Here is an 18514-nt window from a genome sequence, read left to right on the forward strand (position 1 = left end):
ATATTAAAGGGACCAATAATAGTTTAACAGTTGAAACTAGATGTTCCCTGCCCTAGATTTCCATGGCTGCAGACGTGGAAACAAAGAAACGTATGTTTTTTGATTTTAGTCTGAGTAAATAGCTTAGGCTACCACTTATACTTTCTGTTCTTCTTGAGTTACTTGTCTTATTGAGGAGTTTTATTTTGAATCATGATTCTGAGGAATGTTAAGATCATGCTGAACATCCTCTAGATTTATTTCCTTATCTAGTTTTTTAGAATATGGAGAAAATTTTTGGTCTGATTGTAATACATACTCCGTGCCAGAGACAGATTGTAGTTTTTCTTTAGAGAAATTTTTAGATAGTTGTTCTTTCTGAGGAACGATTTCTGTTCTTGGCATTTGGTTTGGTTTTCCAAACTGATTTAAGGAAGGGGGTAAGGGCTTTTCACAACTTATTATTTTCAGATACAGTGTCTGGTTATTTTTGCAGAAAAATTAGTGTTTTGGACAACCACTTCCTCAGTTATTATGCTTGAAAAAAACCATGAAGTGTATCTGCTATTCTTATCAAATCAGAGATAGATAAACTAACAAAAGTCCTGTGCTTTTTGTTTTCAAAGAAACATTGGAATTTAATGTGGAAGGGTTAATATAAAAAATAAGTGGAAATTGTGTTACTCAGTTTTGTGTTATGTGCTAGGACTCTATGAAGGGCTGATTGTTCTGTGCTGATAATTCCTGTGCTAATTTTCACAGATGCTCATACAAGGGAGAAAAAAGCTGAGATACTGCTTTCTTTTTTGTGGTGTCAAAGTTAAGAGGCTGTCATCATGTATTTTAATTTCTTGTAGATCTTTTTTATGCAGCTAAGTACAAAAAAGGCAGAAGAGATGGCATACTCGTACATGGAGTTTAGAAACAGCTGTATTGATTTGGAAACTTAGCCAGGATTTTTTTCCAGGAAGAGCACAAATCTATATATGTTTCTTCATTGATTATTTCAATGAAACATTTTGTAATTACTCCAGCCTGAATATGCTTACTTCTGAGAAATCTGTAAGATCATCAATAACAGATTTGGTCAGGATAGCAGCTTCCCACAGCTGCAAGATTATTATCACTGGTTGCTTGATTAATTTGTCTCTGCATTACGTGAAGAACACAGAAGGCTCAAATTTCTGCTTGGATTCTGAGTGTAGGTGAAGTGCAGAAACCTAGACAGTCAAGCAAGATCTTGTTTCTCAACTTTCAGCAGTGTGTGCTGCATCATAAAACTCCTTTGACGCAACCCATCAGGGAGATGGGATCTTGCTACATCATTCAACGCCAGTAATTAAAATTTCATAATTGGCTGTTGAACTCTGAGTTTTGGGAGGAGGCTTGCAGTCACAGAAGCTAGACCTTTCTGCCATTTTTCTTCGCATCTGAGTTGCTGTGGCAAGTGAGGAACAGATCTGTAGACTGAAGAGGCTTTAGACTCCCTCGTTAGCTTCATCTATCACATTCTAACTCTTCCGCTGTAGCCCTGGCAAGTCACTCTGAGCAGTTTGCACAGCACAGCTGTTGTTTCCTGACTCATCTCAATCCAGGCAGAAGGTGCAGTGCTGAGCTGCTGTATATTCATAGTGTCCTGTGAATCACACCGATCTCTTCTATGTCACACTGAAATGACGTAAATGTCATGATAAGAAGCCTAAGAGTATTGGTTTGACTTTTTTTTTTTTCCCCTGATGGTTCTTATTGCGAAAGCTTCATTCCTGAACTAAGTTAAACTGTTTCACACCTTAGGTTTTAAAGATTGGGTCTTCTAAGCTATGTACAAAGCATACATATTTTTTTTCTGTGCCAAACAGTTCAAATCCAAAACCATCCCTGTGGGACTGGTAAGGCAGTTTGGAGGAGAAGTATAAACTGTGTCGAGCTTTATTTTAGAAATAAATCTGGCTTATTGCCTTCAAAATTTATAAAATCATAGATTCATTATTACAAAATTACAGATTAATGTCATATATTGCTCTAGCACAGGCATACTTCTTTCAATTAATATACTTAAGTGACTCAGGCGTTGGTGATCCAAACCCTGCCTTGGGGTAATAAACACAAATATTATGTTTGCAGTGCACTTATATTTTTATAATGATACTGCATTTCAGCTTTTGCTTTAGTTTACTCATTCATTCCCCTACTAATGCTATCTAATACTACTTTCCCTTTTTAATATTTAATATTCAAATGTTTGACTTATGTATATTCTTGTACTTACGAGCAAAAAGAATCTTTATCAGTACAGCATTTGGCATTTTTCGAGATGTGGAAAAAAAAAATAGGCATACGTTGCTTAGGCAAAAGGGCAAAAGCAGGTCAGTGCATTCCTTCACCATCATCATGCAGAAAGGCAGAAAAGGAGTGGCATTTCAGAAGAAACTTTAACTTATCTCCACAATCCAGAGACATTTTACTCTCTTTCAGAGTTTAAAAAAAGACTAACATGGACCAGTTGGCAGTATGTCATGCCTTCTGGTTTGGCTTATCAGCTTTTCCTCAGAGGAAGCAGGCGCTGCTTGTAGAAGACTACATCCTGGCACAGGAATTGAGCTGCCTCTTACGTCTCCATGTTATGTAGCTTTTCAAGCTAGAGCTATTTCCATGTAGAGGGAAAAAATGTGACTAAAGATGTACTGTCACAATCAATTGTGACTTGGCAGAGCTTATCTACTGGTTTTTGAAGGCTTTGTAGTCCTTGAGGGTGACTCAAGAAGCAAGAATCATGTCCCTGTGGCTGATCAGCTGTCCTGGATAAGCATAGATTGTTTCCCAAGGCAGCAAGGAGACTGTGTGGGGAAACTCATTCTCTTTGAGCCACAGTCTCCTTGAAATAACTGGGAAGCAATACAGTGTTCAAGATAAACTAGATTACACCATTGTAAAATGTAAGCATTCTCAGACGTAGACTGAAAGAATAAAATGAAAATGTGCATACATTAAATTAGATTTAATAAAGATTTTCATTTAATTATTCCTGTAGTGGTAACCTTATATATCAAATTGACATTTTTAGGCTTGTGTTTACGGAATTGTTCTTGTAATGCTACTTTGTGCTCCTAATGTGTTTTTCTGCATTTTAACTTCAAAAATTGGTGGAGTGACGTCCTGCTTCTCAGAAGCTATACAGTTAGTATATGGTCTTAGCGAAGTTTTTGTAGGCATCCAAGTAGGCAATACTATTCTTAAATTTATGCTAACACTGGAATGAGAAAATTTAGATTATTTTATTATTTTAAAGAATGAAATTTTTACATCAAGCATGTGTGAACACCTCATTGTAGAGTCTATAGAAGTATTGCTTGTTGCTTAAGGTAGGATTTTTAATGTATTAATGTACAAGTTAGTAAATGTAGTACCAGAACAACAACAACAAAAAAGTCTTCAGCAGTGCAGGAATTGAAATCACTTATTTTCAAGGCACTTTTCTTCTATTTGTACAAAAATGTATTTCTGAAACTGAGTATCTGCTAATATACAAAATCTCTTTACAATTATTAATGCAATAAGAATTTAACCTATTTTTTCTAAAGAAAGGAATAAGAAATAAAATTAGAATTAAATACATACATGTTTATATGAAAGTAAAATGATAGAATCATAGACTTGAAATTACAAGCCCCTGCTGTTATCTTACTCTGTTGTGGATTATACCAGATTTTAACTTTTTTTTTTTTTTTTTCCTAAAGGCAAAATTGTTTTTAAGGGCTGGTACAGACTTGTTTTCATGTCTATACTGTTTGATAGGAACTCTTCTACTGCTAATTATGTCTCTAGATAGTATTGAGACTGAAGTTCACATTACATGTGTTTTTCAAAACGTAACATTACAAATGTTCATTCAGATTTGAAAAAGAAAAAGCGTTGGTGGGTTTCATATATTTTTCATCATTCTTTCCAATGATAAGTGACTTTCCAACACAAACATCCAGATATTCTCTATTTTTACCGAAAGAATGTGAGAAATGGTCACCTAAAAAGATAATATAGTTTTCAATAGTTAATCTCCGAATTTACAGATTAAAAGTTCACATTTGAAAACAGAGTTCAGTTCAAAATTGGATACTGTTAGTTTTATAATAAACCATAAATCTGATTGGCTACTCCTTAAATATTGCATTTTAGATCCTAGAAGTTAATATGTAATTCACAAAAGATTTTTGTTGTAATTATTGTTTTAAATTCACATCAGGAAAAGCATTTTGAAGTAACTGTTTCTCATTTAAAACTAATGCAGGAGTCTCAATGAATTCAAGAATATCTAACAGAGGAGATGCATATCATTTGAAATGCGTGTTTTTCTCTGCTATTTTTTCCATTGAATCTGTCCTGCTTCTGTGCAACTGTTTTCCACTGTAGAAGCTTCATCCTGCTGCCTTGCTTCTCGTGAGCGTATTTACAAATCTAGTGATGTAGCTGGGCCTGCCTCTGCTATTTCATCTCTCTCTCACAAACTGAAGGGTGGGTATGCATGCAAACATAGCAAGGTTATTCAGATTTTACATTCAAAGTGGTTTTTTTTTCCTCCTTCCATTCATTTTCATGTCATTCATTTAATGAAATTCTGTTTGGAAAGGAAACGTTCAAGTTTGGTATTTGTTGGGAGGTCGCTTATAATCATTTGGTGTTGCTTTGCTGAGTGGCAGTGATTTCATGCTATGTGATTTAGCTATCTCTTACTGTTTCGTGAACAGAAAGGTGACTGTTAATCTAGTCTAAAAATAATCTATTTTCAAACAATAGGCAAACAAAATATGGAAGAAGAAGGGGGTAAATCATGTTTTTTTTTTCTTTGTTTATAGATAAATCAGTTTGATACATAATTATGCAGTTTTTCATTTGGGGGATTTTTTTAGTGCTGACAGTTTAGAATGCTAATTAGGTGTATTTACATGTATAAGTACAAATCTAAACCTTTAGGTGGTTTTTTTAATATTTTTATTGCTAAAAGCTATTGCTGGGTCATGCCTTTCAGTATTGTTCTAGAATGTTTTCCTGCTTGTTTTTCACTGGTAATGCATATACTTTGAAAGTGATACATTGCTGAATGGTTTACTGTGTTTCATGTCCTCTAAGAAGACTAGTGTCTTCTGTTAACTGTTTTTTTACTTTAGGAGGAATTCTGTAAAATATCTTTAAATGATCATATCTACAGTTTTTTCTTAGCTGGCAAGCCTTAAATTCGTGTTTTTGTTTGTTTATTTCTGGGAGAGGCATGTATGAAGTAATTATTTTCATTTCTGATTTCATATATCACGAAGTAGACATCTTAAAAATAGTTCTTCAATTTATAACTGAGCTGTCATAAGCAAAATGTTTGGACTGCTATTGAATAAGCATTTTTATTTTTTTCTTTTAGCAAGAACAATCATTTTATAAAACATGATGTACCATGCTATTTCTTCCTTTCCTCCTCCCCCCTGCTCAAAACAAACAAAAGAAAAATGCATAAGAAAAAAGACTAAAGACAGATTGGATTCTCAAAACTGATGATGAAGATACATAAAATGTTCTCATTGTATTCTACTCTTTACATTTAGCATATTATTCATGAATACAGAGAAAATATTTTTTTTCTGCATGGAGAAGTACAAACTCCTACTTTGTCCCATGTGCTAGAAAGCAAGGAGAGTACCCTTACCTTAAAGTTTGTTAAATATTCTAATATCGGTATTCTTCACTTTTTTCTGTTGCTGTTTGTTTTGCTATAAGCTAATTAAATACGGAAAGATCAGAATAATAAGAATTATTTTGCTACCTGAGGAGATATCTGGATTTGTAGTCTTTGTTCCAAAATATTTATTTATTTATTTATTTATTTATTTATTGTGAGATTTTAATGGTATCAGTAGGAAAAAAAAATCAGATCTTTCAGTACTTCTTGCATATATTCTAGCATAGGAATAAGGCGTCATGCTTGGGAACTAGAAGAATTTAGAATCCCATACTGCAGAAAGAGGTAAACATTGAAGATACTGAATAAAGATGAGTGTGAATCATCTCTGTTCACACTAGAAAATACAGTCCAAATTTGCAGACATTCTCTGATTAATTAAAATGTTTTTTTCACAGGTAATTGTTTCCCCCAAAATGTGCCTGGACCATTGAAAATAGCATTTTAGTGTCTAGAAAAAGTTAAAAAATAAAATTAAAAAAAAATCCACAGTACTGTGGCCTCCTTTTACAAGCTTTACAAGAGAAACTAATTCATTTTAACTAATGAAAATACATTCAAATTGGAAGGACTAAACTTCGCAGTGTAATGCCTTGTGGAGAGAGTTATATATAATTATGCATTCATGATTGCTGCATTGCTTACCAGTAATTTAAACATTGTCTTAATTTTCAAAATACAGTTCTGCAAGAGAGACTGAGTATCTTCATAGAATTATTATAAGTAGATTGCTTTAACAAGCTACTTACTTCCATATACTAGTTTGGCATTTATTTATTTATTTTATTCTGCGAATTAATATATGTACAAAGTCAGCGTCCATAAGAACAATAAGTTACTGCATCAGACTATGAGGACGTGATGGTTGATGGTTTAGCTTAGTAGTAAAAGAAAAAGTTTGTTAAGAGTAGATTATTGTTCTGGTAGAAGAACATTGATAGCATGTGTTCTTAAAAATGTGGATACTTCAGATTATCAGTGTGAACCGTTTTAAGCAAGTTTGCAAACCTTTTACCCAATTTGCCTTATAATTGTATTTTCTTCCTGTACTTTCTAACTTTTGAGCATTAGAGATATAAATATATCTGGTCATACATGTGATCTTTATGCCAGTCTCTTGTTTCAATCAGTCTGACAGTAGAGAAATAACCTTTAATTTCTGTTACAACTGGAGTAAACTTAGTTAATTCCTGGCATTCTAGCGAAGGAAGTAAATTGTGCTTCCTTTATTCGAGTTTTGTGGAAATAGTGAACCATGCCTTTTGATACCTCCCTAGTAGTGTTTTCTGTAAAGATTTTCTAACCAATGTTTGGAGATGTATATTTGAATGTTTCTTTGGGAGAAGAAAAATATCAGTATTATTCTAGTGAAAAAAGTTCTCTTTAGACTTATTTGCATTATGATGTGAACAGAAGCATGTGTTTCAATTTTATCTTGCATTCAGGTCTTTAATCCTTGTTTCGTATTATTAGAAGTATCGCTGTCAAAATGTAATAACTATAAAATATACTAAACAGGTGACCGAGTGAATTTCACAGGAGCCGCAAGACCGATTTCTCCAGCAGGAAAATCAGACATGTCATCAAAACACAGAGCTGACAGCAGGTCACCCAAGCTTGATGTGCGAATGAATAGAGCTGCTGCTGACCAGAAGAAACCTAGGAATACAGAAGGGTTATCTGCCAGTGAATCTCTTATGCTGAAATCAGATGCTGCAAAATTGCGATCAGATTCTCACAGCAGATCTTTGTCTCCGAATCATAACACTTTGCAAACACTAAAAACTGATGGAAGAAGTACTACTGGTCTGAGAGCTGAATCTCCAGGGCCAGGAACTCGGTCATCTTCTCCAAAGACGAAGACGCTTACAGCAGTTAGGTCTGGTGCTAGTTCTCCACGGTCCTCCTCACCCCATGATAAAACTCTACCTCAGAAAGCTCCATCTCCAGTAAAAACAAAGCTTGATCCTCCTCGAGAACGATCCAAATCAGATTCTTACACATTAGATCCAGACACCCTTCGCAAAAAGAAAGTACCGCTAACAGAACCCTTAAGGGGGAGGTCCACTTCACCCAAACCAAAAATTATTACAAAAGATGGAAAACCTGTTACAGAAACTGAAAACAGAGCTCCCTCCCCTCATGTTGTACAAGAAAATCTTCACAGTGAGGTTGTTGAAGTGTGTACGTCAAGTACTTTAAAGACTAACAGCATTACAGATAGCACCTGTGAAGACAACACAGAATTCAGAAGTCTGGATGATGGTTCTAATAAAGTTCATTTCAGCATAGGAAAAGCACCCCTGAAAGATGAGCAAGACATGAGAGCATCTCCAAAAGTGAGCCGTAAATGTGCTGGTAGGCACACAAGACCCAAAAAGGAGAAATCCAGTTTTCTTTTTAAAGGAGATGGATCCAAACCTGTAGAGCCAGCCAAGCAAGCAATGTCACCTTCTGTCGCAGAATGTGCTAGAGCTGTATTCGCTGCTTTTCTTTGGCATGAAGGAATAGTTCATGATGCTATGGCTTGTTCATCTTTTTTGAAGTTTAATCCAGAACTGTCCAAAGAGCATGCACCAATCCGAAGCAGTCTTAATCAACAACCTGCAGAGGAAAAAGAAACCAAGTTAAAAAACAGACATTCACTGGAAATATCATCTGCTCTTAATATGTTTAACATTGCACCGCATGGACCAGATATATCTAAAATGGGTAGCATCAACAAAAATAAAGTCCTCTCAATGCTGAAAGAACCACCTTTGCATGAAAAGTGTGAGGATGGAAAAACTGAAACTACCTCTTTTGAAACATCCAGTCACCACACGATGAAATCCAAGTCTCCTCTTCCATTAACACTGCAGCACTTGGTAGCTTTCTGGGAAGATATTTCTTTAGCAACTATTAAAGCAGCATCCCAAAATATGATTTTTCCAAGTCCCGGTTCTTGTGCAGTGTTAAAGAAGAAGGAAAGTGACAAAGATAACAAGAAGACCAAAAAAGAGAAAAAGAAAAAGGAAAAGGTTGAGACTAGGCCAAGGGGAAACCTTTTTGGTGAGATGGCCCAGCTTGCAGTAGGAGGACCTGAAAAAGACACCATCTGTGAGCTGTGTGGAGAATCCCATCCTTATCCAGTGACTTACCACATGAGACAAGCTCATCCAGGTAAGATGAGATATTTTTCTTCCTGTATCTGTCTGCAAAATATATTATACACATACATTTTTGTATTAATTGCTGTTATGAAAATAAGTCAGGCTGCCTTGTCTAATGTTTTACACAGCTTACCATATATGCTAAATTCAAGCTCAATGCCCTGAACACTTGTGTAAGTAATTTCAAGTACATACAGATTTGAGCTCTGAAACACGAAGAAATTTTTTGAAACAAGACCAAAACAACAAGCTGGCTTTACAGTTCCTCTCCAGAAAAGTGCAGTTTATTACACTTTAGGACTTCAAACTGTGCTGAAAAAATTGGACGTAAAAGTATCAAAATTTGTTAATTAAAGTGTCTTCTAGAAGTTTTCTATTATACTACTAATCTGCTGTGTCATCTCTTGGTATCATTGACTCCCATCTTTTGGTTTAAAATGTTTCTTTAGAAAATAAAAATCGAGTCAGTGTCTAGAGTTGTAAACTTTAATCAGAAGGCAATTTATAAAATACAGCCTGAGTCTTCTGTTTTGTCCCTCTACACATATGCCTGAATCTCTTAATGAGATTGTTTAATCTTAGGAAAATTAGGGAAATCGTTATTAGCTAGGCATTACCTCTGGTGTATTGGAAGTTAAAGCTTGTTAAAGAACCTCGATATTCAGCAATTATCAATGCTCTGAAATTTTCTGAGAAACAGTAATCAGCAAAGGAATGCACTTTATTCCCGTTTAAGCTTTATTAGCATGTTATTCATTTCTGAAGAGAACACTGTCGATGTGTTGGACAAGTTCATAATAAACACTTGAAAACTACAGTGTGCTTGCATTCTTCAGATGCTGCATGGGCATGGACCTTGTTTTTTGTTAGTTTCTTTCCTTTAATGAGTTGAGAGATGTAGAAAAGGAGAAAAATAGGCCAGGAAAAGACAAGTATCTTCCTCCCCACCCCTTTCATCCCTGTTTTGGGGACTGGAAAAAAAAAATCCTTATTTTGAAATAACTTATTTATTTACCTTGCATAGGTTGTGGCCGTTATGCAGGTGGCCAAGGTTATAATAGCATTGGACACTTCTGTGGAGGATGGGCTGGTAACTGTGGTGATGGTGGTATTGGAGGAAGCACTTGGTATTTGGTTTGTGATCGATGCAGAGAAAAATATCTCCGTGAAAAGCAAGCAGCAGCAAGAGAGAAGGTATTTTTTATCTGTTTCTCTTATGTTTAGCTCTCTATCTGCTTAATAGTAACGCATTCACAACTTGAAAATAGGGTTTGAAAAATTTGGAATTTCAGAATTTTGGAAGGTTTTGAAATACCTGCTAATGTCATTGATAGGCAATAAGATAGAAACTCTAGCAAACTAGAGGCCAGTCAGCCTCACCTCAAATCCTGGGAAGGTGATGGAGAAAGTGATCCTGGAAATGATTTCCAACCATATGAAGGACAAGAAGATGATTAGGGACTGTGAGTTTGAATTTATGAACGGAAGATCATATCTGACCAACCTAATAGTCTTCTACAACGAGATGACTGGCTTGGCAGAGAAGGGGAAAGCAGTAGATACTGATTATCTTGACTTTAGCAAGGCTTTTGACACTCTTCGTTGACAAACTGATTGAGGAAGTAACAATTTTGTTCAAAGTGAGAAGTCTTGTTATATGAGATCATAACCAGGTCTTTATGTGCTGACATAACCAAACTTGGGTGAACTAGAGCAATTTTTAATGGTAATAGAATGAAAGGTGTTTCTCTAATACTGGTCTTGCCATGACCAATTTCAAATTATTGCTTAAAATACACAAATATGTGGAGTTTTTTTAAGATAAGCAGAACAATGTTGATTTAACTTGAATGAATGAAACCAGATATATTGAAACTTTTTGCACACACAATTCATCCTGAGCCAAACATGAAAACTTTCAGTTGTTATTAAAAGTTTCTAAAAGCAACTTTCCTATGCGACAATTGTCAGTTCTTCTTGTGATGAAGAATAATTTAAATGTAACTTTTTTTTAATCAATTTCTATAGATTAAACAATCTAGGAGAAAACCAATGCAAGTTAAGACTCCTCGTGCCTTGCCAACTATGGAAGCTCATCAAGTGATTAAAGCTAATGCACTGTATTTGCTGTCACTGAGCAGTGCTGCTGAACCCAGTATCCTCTGCTATCACCCTGCAAAAGCATTCCAGTCTCAACTTCCCAGTGTCAAAGAAGGAATTTCTGAAGACTTTCCCATTAAAATGCCATGTCTCTATCTACAGACTTTAGCAAGGTAATTAAAGGAAGTATATGAATATTGATTATAATACTCATGTATTTAGTGTTTAAATAAAAATATGGATAGAAACTAAACTAAAACTTACATAAAAATACCTATTTTCCAAATTCATCATGATCTTTGTTCTTCTATTTCCATGATATTGTTCAGTTTTTTAGATTGTATTTGCTCCAAGGATTAAACATACCCTAAGTAGCCGTAGGATGCTAAATATTTTTAGCGGCATTAGTTTATGTACGAAGAATTTAGAATTCTGTGAAGTGTTTAACTTTTTGTGTTATTCTAGCAGATATGCTCTTCAGAATTCAAAATAGTAAGAAGGAAGCCAGAAAACCTGGGCTTGCCCTGTGTTTCTGAGTAGATCTCACTGTAGCGTCTCACATTTATGACGAATGTACATTTGGCCATAAAATATATGATGAAAAGATAGCACATGGTGATCCCCACCCTGTATTGGTTACTGTTTAGTTCACTAGTTGGAAATGCCAGTGTATTTTGCGTGAACATAGAAATTCCAACTAGCTTAAATACCTTAGGTAAATGGTGAGAGCTGTCTGAATGTATTTGCAAAGGAGTATGTTGTATGTGTATTTCAGTAACTTTTAATCCTAATGTATAAAATCTAATTTGATTTAGGCATCATCATGAAAACTTTGTTGGGTACCAGGATGACAACCTCTTCCAGGATGAGATGAGGTACCTGCGCTCAACTTCAGTACCTGCACCATACATCTCAGTTACTCCCGATGCAAGCCCTAATGTCTTTGAAGAGCCAGAGAGTAACATGAAATCTATGCCCCCAAGGTACTTCCTTGTAATTCTAAGTACTACATACAAATGTTAAAGCATTGGCATAACCCCAAAATCTAAAAAAATAAAAATAATGGAAAACTTTGCTGTAGTTGAGTAGCTAAAGTATCAGGTCAGCTCCAGTCCCTCTCTTGAAATGACAGCAAAAAAAAAAGTCACATGAAACTGTTATAAAAATATCTTCAGCATATTGTATGTATTTTCAACCACTAGCAATGCAAATTTGAAAGTCATATTTGAAACTTCAGGGGTAATGCAGACTAGTTGCTTCTCTCTAGAAACATCTTGATTGCACAGTCAATATATATATATATATATATATATATATATATATATATAAAACAAACAGGCAAAAACCCATATGTTCAGAAACTGATGAAGAACTCTTAGTGTACCTCAGGGAAACTTATCCATAGCAATGGTCCAAGAAAAATAGCTGGTGCCAACTGCCTGAAATTTAGTACTTTTTTTCCTGTGTTCCATTCTGTAACACAACTGCTTGTGGTGTGGATATACTACCTTTTTGAAAAGAAGTAGCTCTTCCTTTCAAGATCTCATTCTGAAGGGAAGTTTGAACCGAAGGGAATTTCATTACTGTACATTTTCAGTGCAGAAGTTGCTGCTTCTTCCTGTGGGAAGTTAAAATGTCATGGAAGAAATGGCAGGTTAATGCTACATGGGACCAAGAGCAATAGGTGATTTCTGCCAGGTTAAACCATTTCCTTATCTCATTAAGTTTACTATAATCTAATTAAAGCAACTAAAGATTTTTTTGTTTTGTTTTGCCCAGGGAAAAAAGCCTCTTACTTAATAATAGTACTGAACCAACACAGATGCTTGAAGTTTTCATATGTTGGTGATTCCACATATTATGAGGGTGTGGTGAAGGGAAAACTTGCTTTTAATCTGTTTTTATTTCAATATGTTATTTTATACTGACTGAAAAAACAGTTTGTTGGAATACTACAATCTACAATGTAGTCTTTTCAGAAATAGAAATTTTCTAACAAAACTCCTTAAGAGTGCATCGTATTGGTATATTCCTTTATTAAAACTGTGGACTCCATGGTCTCCTGAGGCCTATAGGGACAGCATAATCTGGGAGTTCTTCTGCAGACTGTAAGAAGTCCCCTGAAGGTAAGGAGTAAAACACGTCAGAGGCATAGCCATAGCAATTGAAAATTGTCTTTAAGGCCAGTGATGTTGGAAACTTCCTTCACATAAAGTCCTAATTTCAGTTGGCTTGCATATTAAAAATTCACTTCATAGATGTTTTCACACACATTTATCAGGGCAATTTTGTCTGAAACTTTAATTCAGGCATGGTCTGAATGTTTGCATTCTCTCTGAAAAATACCTAAATTCTTAGAACTTACCATGTACATCATTATATTTTTTAAAAAACTCTTGCATGTTTTTTCACCATGTGTAATTCTAATACGTTTCTTCTTTTTTGGTGTTTAAACAGTTTTTGGGTACATAAAACATGCAGCAGCAGTCATTATGAAATGCATGTTCCTTTAATATTTATGCATAATTTAAGTATACTGTATATATTTACTAATGGTTCTATAACTTCACTGATTTCTTTGTAGTTTGGAAACCAGCCCAATAACAGATACAGACCTTGCAAAGCGTACAGTCTTTCAAAGGTCATACTCAGTTGTTGCATCAGAATATGACAAACAGCACTCAATTTTGCCAGCACGTGTAAAGGCAATCCCTAGGAGACGAGTCAACAGTGGAGATGCAGGTAAGAGCAGAGAAAAAAAATTTCAAAGATCAGGCATTGGATTTGTATTTCTTCTTGGAAACTGTAAGCAAAAATAAATTTATGTATATAGATGTAATAACTTTTATTTCTGTTTATTCATAAATACTAGCTGTTTATTAATCTGCCCAGGATTAGCTTCAGAAGAGCTCAGGAATTACTACAGTTTTGAAATTGGTGGTGCATATTCTGTGCTTGATTTAAAAGCTAAAGTGGCATTTTCTTGGGTTTAGTGTCTGCTTACTTTCTGAGTTGAAGCATCATTTTTACATGTTGCTTTCTTAAATGCATTTTTTAGAAAAAAATAAAAAAGTATATAAGTTCTGAAATTGGTCTGCTGCTTTTTATTTTTACTGTGGCTGTAAAATTAAAATGTACAAGCAATCTAATTTATGTATGTTTTTATGCTTTTGAATAGAAGTGGGGTCCTCTCTCCTGAGACATCCATCTCCTGAACTTTCTCGGTTAATCTCCGCCCACAGCTCTCTTTCCAAAGGAGAGAGAAATTTCCAGTGGCCAGTATTGGCATTTGTAATCCAGCATCATGATCTGGAAGGACTTGAAATAGCAATGAAACAAGCCTTACGGAAATCTGCTTGCCGAGTATTTGCTATGGAGGTATTAATATACTGGTGGATCTTCTATGATTAAAATAAAGCATTTGTGAATTGTCTGTTAGTTTTATATTTTTTTTATTATAGATTTAAAACAGGAAATAATTCCTATTTTAAAAACATGTTTTAAATATTCACTTGTATTATCAACTCTAAAAGTTCGGAATACAAAAATGGTACCTGAAAACCTTCTTCAGTAGTATATTTCTTATCTAGAAATGCATGTCATTTTAATAAACTGCTTGAGCTATAGAGCAGTGTCTAACTTGAAGACCAGTGCATTATTATTTAACTGTTCAAAAACATCAGTGTATCTATCTGCTTACATAAATTTTTTTTACTCCAGGTTTGCTTAATCAATTGGTAACTTCCTGTGTGCATTTTATTTTAGGCTTTTAACTGGCTTCTTTGTAATGTCATTCAAACAACTTCTCTTCATGATATTTTATGGCATTTTGTGGCTTCCCTGACACCTTCACCTGTAGAACCTGAAGAGGAGGAGGATGAAGAAAATAAATCAAATAAGGAAAATGCAGAACAAGTATGTGAGGTTCAATATACCTTTCATAAATAAAGTATCTCTGTTGATTTTTGCAATTAATTTAGGAATATTTTCAGTATATGTAAAAAGGAGCCTTAATCCTCACTTGGTGAAGAAGAGCCTTAGTTATGGAATGAAAATTTTTAGTCTTAAATTGTACTTGAACTCCTGGATGGTCGTAGATAAATTAATTTTTCCTCTAAAATTAGCAGATTTTTTGTGGTTATGAATTCTGGTCTTTTAATAGATCAGTTTTATGAGTATTCTCAGGAGAGGAAATTAAAACACACAAACACACAAGCACATTGCTAATCTAGTGGCAAAAAAAAAGGAAAAAAAATACTGTTTGGATTCTATTCTCCACTTGGACCCTCAGAAAGAAGAGAAAAGGAAAATTATTTTTCAGAGGAGCTGTCTGCTGTGTCTTTCAGTGTTTTAAGTAAAATCTATAGTTAGTTCTGAAAATCTAGTATGTAAAATAATACTATCTAGCATACCACTATTTCAAAGAGTTAGTTCATACAAATTCTTCTAGATTCATCTCAGATTGAAAATGTATCATATTCATCCTGAATAGTTCAAGAAAGCATTGAAAGCAGTGCTAGAGTGAGGGTAATGTATTCCAAACAGTCTTTATGCTAGCCTCCAAAATAAGATCCTTTACTATAAAAAAAGAATAAAGAAATACTCTTAGCTGTAGTTTGGATAATTACTGACTGAAATATAAAGCAGCTAAGAAAGGAATGATAAAATATGCCACTTCTGCTCTTGGTGGGAATGTTGCTGCCCATCTTTTGATACAATGAGGGGACTTGCAAAATTCCTCTTGGTCACTTGGCTAGGATGAATAAATTTATGGCCTACAGGAACTGATAGCAGTTTACAGCAAATTCTAAATATACTACAGGTGATGTATATTCAAATCATAACCTTCCTTTGGTACTGTGATCATGTGATAAAAATACATACTTAAATGTATGCACACAAGATAATAAATGTAAGGCAATTTGGTGCTTTTCCAGAACTGTAGTTTATTTCCATATGTGAAATATTTTTACGTATTCTTTTAATGTACTGGGAGAGGGTGAGAAGTCCCAGTGTTGAATGTAGTAAAAATGTGAGGCAGAAATCTGGAATCATAAATGGCTTAACATATAAGATGTAGGTTTAGGGGCAATGTCCTTAGTAAAGCAAAACAAATTGCAAGAATTAATAGGCTACAGAGGAGACAGGAGGGAGGAGGATGTTAACTGTGTAGATAGGCTCTCTGGTTTACGTAGGTTTTGAGCTTTTTCTGAATAATTGGTCATATTTAGCATAGAGTTCAATCTCATGCTTGCTGCTTTATGCACTGAGTACACTTTACATTACACCCTCCAGGAAAATACATAGAAATACCTAGTTTGACTCTTGTCTAGGTAAGTAGGTATCTAAAATTCCTTTCAGGTAGGGTTGTAATATTTCTAGGCACTCATACAAATGTACATAAGACAATTGAATGGGTTAAATAATAATTTTGAATCTGGCTCTGGGTGTTAGTATGTTGGTTGGGGTCATGCAGCTGGGCTCTGTGATTCAAGCATGATTAAATTTTCTTTTAGAAAATAAGCTGTTTAGAAGGCAGAGAAAACAGTTTGTATCCTTCATGGGTCAGTTTCTCCCCTGCCTTTTGAAATAGGAGGCCCTTCTCTTTCTCTGCTACCCTGCCCAACAGCACGCTTAGCTGTTTCCCCATCTTTGTTGATCCTGTGCCAATGCTTTCTTACCCACTGCCCAGTGGAATTTTGCTCCCAATGCACAACTTTTCTTATATTGATGCACCTTAAATAAGAATCATTGTTTCCACAGGTCTAATGAAATAAAGCAACTGATAACCTTAGCTTAATTAGTGAGTTTGCTGTGGCTGTTTTTTGCTGCTCAGAGAAGTTATTAACAGCTAGAAGGTGTTAATTTCTCTAGTTTTTTTTTTCTCCAAAGTCATTGCAATTTAATGTTTCGTATCTTTAAATCATGAGAAAAGTCATGTGTTAATATATTTCCCAAATTCCTTGTTCAGTGTTCACTTATACATTGTTATTTTAAGAATTCTCTGAGAGGAACTGCTTGGAAGTTCACATTTATTATGGCATTGATGCAGTTACTCTCAAATATCATAAATGTTTTTATATTTATTTAACCTTTTTTGTGTGAAAGTCTGTTAACAAAACACAAATTGCTTTGAATCTTAGGAGAAAGACACAAGAGTGTGTGAACATCCTTTGTCAGATATAGTAATTGCTGGTGAAGCAGCTCACCCATTACCCCACACTTTTCATCGACTGCTCCAGACAATCTCTGATCTTATGATGTCTCTACCCAGTGGTAGTGCATTACAGCAAATGGCCTTAAGGTAAGCTCAAAGTAAGAAAGTATTAAAAGGCTGAAAGCATCTTTAACATTCTTTCTAGATGAAAAGGTTTTGCAGTATAGATTGGAAGTTTGAAACACATTTATATGCTTTTATGAAAGTGAGCATGCATTTCTTTACAGATAGAAAAGATACATGTAAAAGATGTATTTGTTTATATGTATAAATACTAGTATAAAGGCTATTTAGAGAAAAATTTATTTGCTCTTAAATTCTCTACTGTATCCACTATTTTAAAAAATATTTATTATTGAAGAATGTGGTAGTATGTGTGTATGTGCATGGTAGTGTAATATCATTTGCTCACGGTAGTCTTCTTAAAAGGCTTGAAATTTTTCCTGTTTATTGGTCTTGAAGATAAAAATTGAATAACAATGAAAATATTCCCTGTTAAAATTTTAAGTTTATTCCATGTTAAAATGTTAAATAGAAGCACTTACGATTCTGACAAAAATAAAGTTAAAGGTTTATACAAAACATTTCAAGAAGCAAAAATGTAATTAATAGCTTTGCTGGTAGGTTGTGTCTTTTAATCAGTGTTCAAAATATCAAAATCGGCTATATGTGTTTTTAGGTGTTGGAGTCTCAAATTCAAACAATCTGATCACCAGTTCCTGCACCAGAGCAATGTTTTCCATCATATCAACAATATTTTGTCTAAATCTGATGATGGAGATAGTGAAGAGAGTTTTAGTATCAGTATACAGTCAGGTTTTGAAATCATGAATCAGGTGAGTATTAGTCTCTCTTTCAAAAGCAGAGATCAATTATGAACAGTGTGTAGTTCCTATAATCCACTCTATATGAAATAAAAATGTATTTTATCACAATGTAACATTTCTTTGAAAGAATCTCTGTAGGGAATCATGTTTCTGATACTCAGGTTTTCATATTTAGCTTTAGAGGTTCAAATATTGTCTCTTAGCCTGTATAGTTCATTTAGGTAATTCATTTAGTTCATTGAGTTAGTTCCATTTCTAAATGCTACATAATTCCAATTCTTACTTGCTCATACCTTTTTTTCTTGTATTGTTCTGAGGAGATTAATACTCCTAATGAATAGCTCTAAATTGTTTTCTTTATTAATACATTTACATATTTACTAATATATTTGTCTGTTAGCTATATTATTGTTTCCTTTGTTTCGAAGGCCTGAATAACTTGAACCAACAAGTGACAAATTTCTTCCTTAATTCAGAGAGCATAATTCTCGTAACAGGAATATGATTCCTGTATGGT

The 18514-nt window shown here is 34.4% G+C and overlaps 1 protein-coding gene across 21 annotated transcripts in view; it reads left to right on the forward strand.

Moving 5' to 3' along the window:
• MYCBP2 (MYC binding protein 2) overlaps window positions 1–18514 on the forward strand; it is a 196025-nt gene that overhangs the window by 151176 nt on the left and 26335 nt on the right. For all 21 annotated transcript variants that reach the window (XM_040539587.1, XM_040539595.1, XM_040539597.1 and 18 more), the window contains 9 exons: window positions 7220–8863; window positions 9878–10047; window positions 10882–11126; window positions 11769–11936; window positions 13538–13695; window positions 14132–14331; window positions 14719–14868; window positions 17097–17257; window positions 17850–18006. In XM_040539587.1, coding sequence (XP_040395521.1) covers window positions 7220–8863; window positions 9878–10047; window positions 10882–11126; window positions 11769–11936; window positions 13538–13695; window positions 14132–14331; window positions 14719–14868; window positions 17097–17257; window positions 17850–18006 — 3053 coding nt within the window. The remainder of the gene's footprint in view (window positions 1–7219; window positions 8864–9877; window positions 10048–10881; window positions 11127–11768; window positions 11937–13537; window positions 13696–14131; window positions 14332–14718; window positions 14869–17096; window positions 17258–17849; window positions 18007–18514) is intronic.

This window comes from Cygnus olor, chromosome 1 (genome assembly GCF_009769625.2).
Source record: "Cygnus olor isolate bCygOlo1 chromosome 1, bCygOlo1.pri.v2, whole genome shotgun sequence".
Classification (NCBI taxonomy): domain Eukaryota; kingdom Metazoa; phylum Chordata; class Aves; order Anseriformes; family Anatidae; genus Cygnus; species Cygnus olor.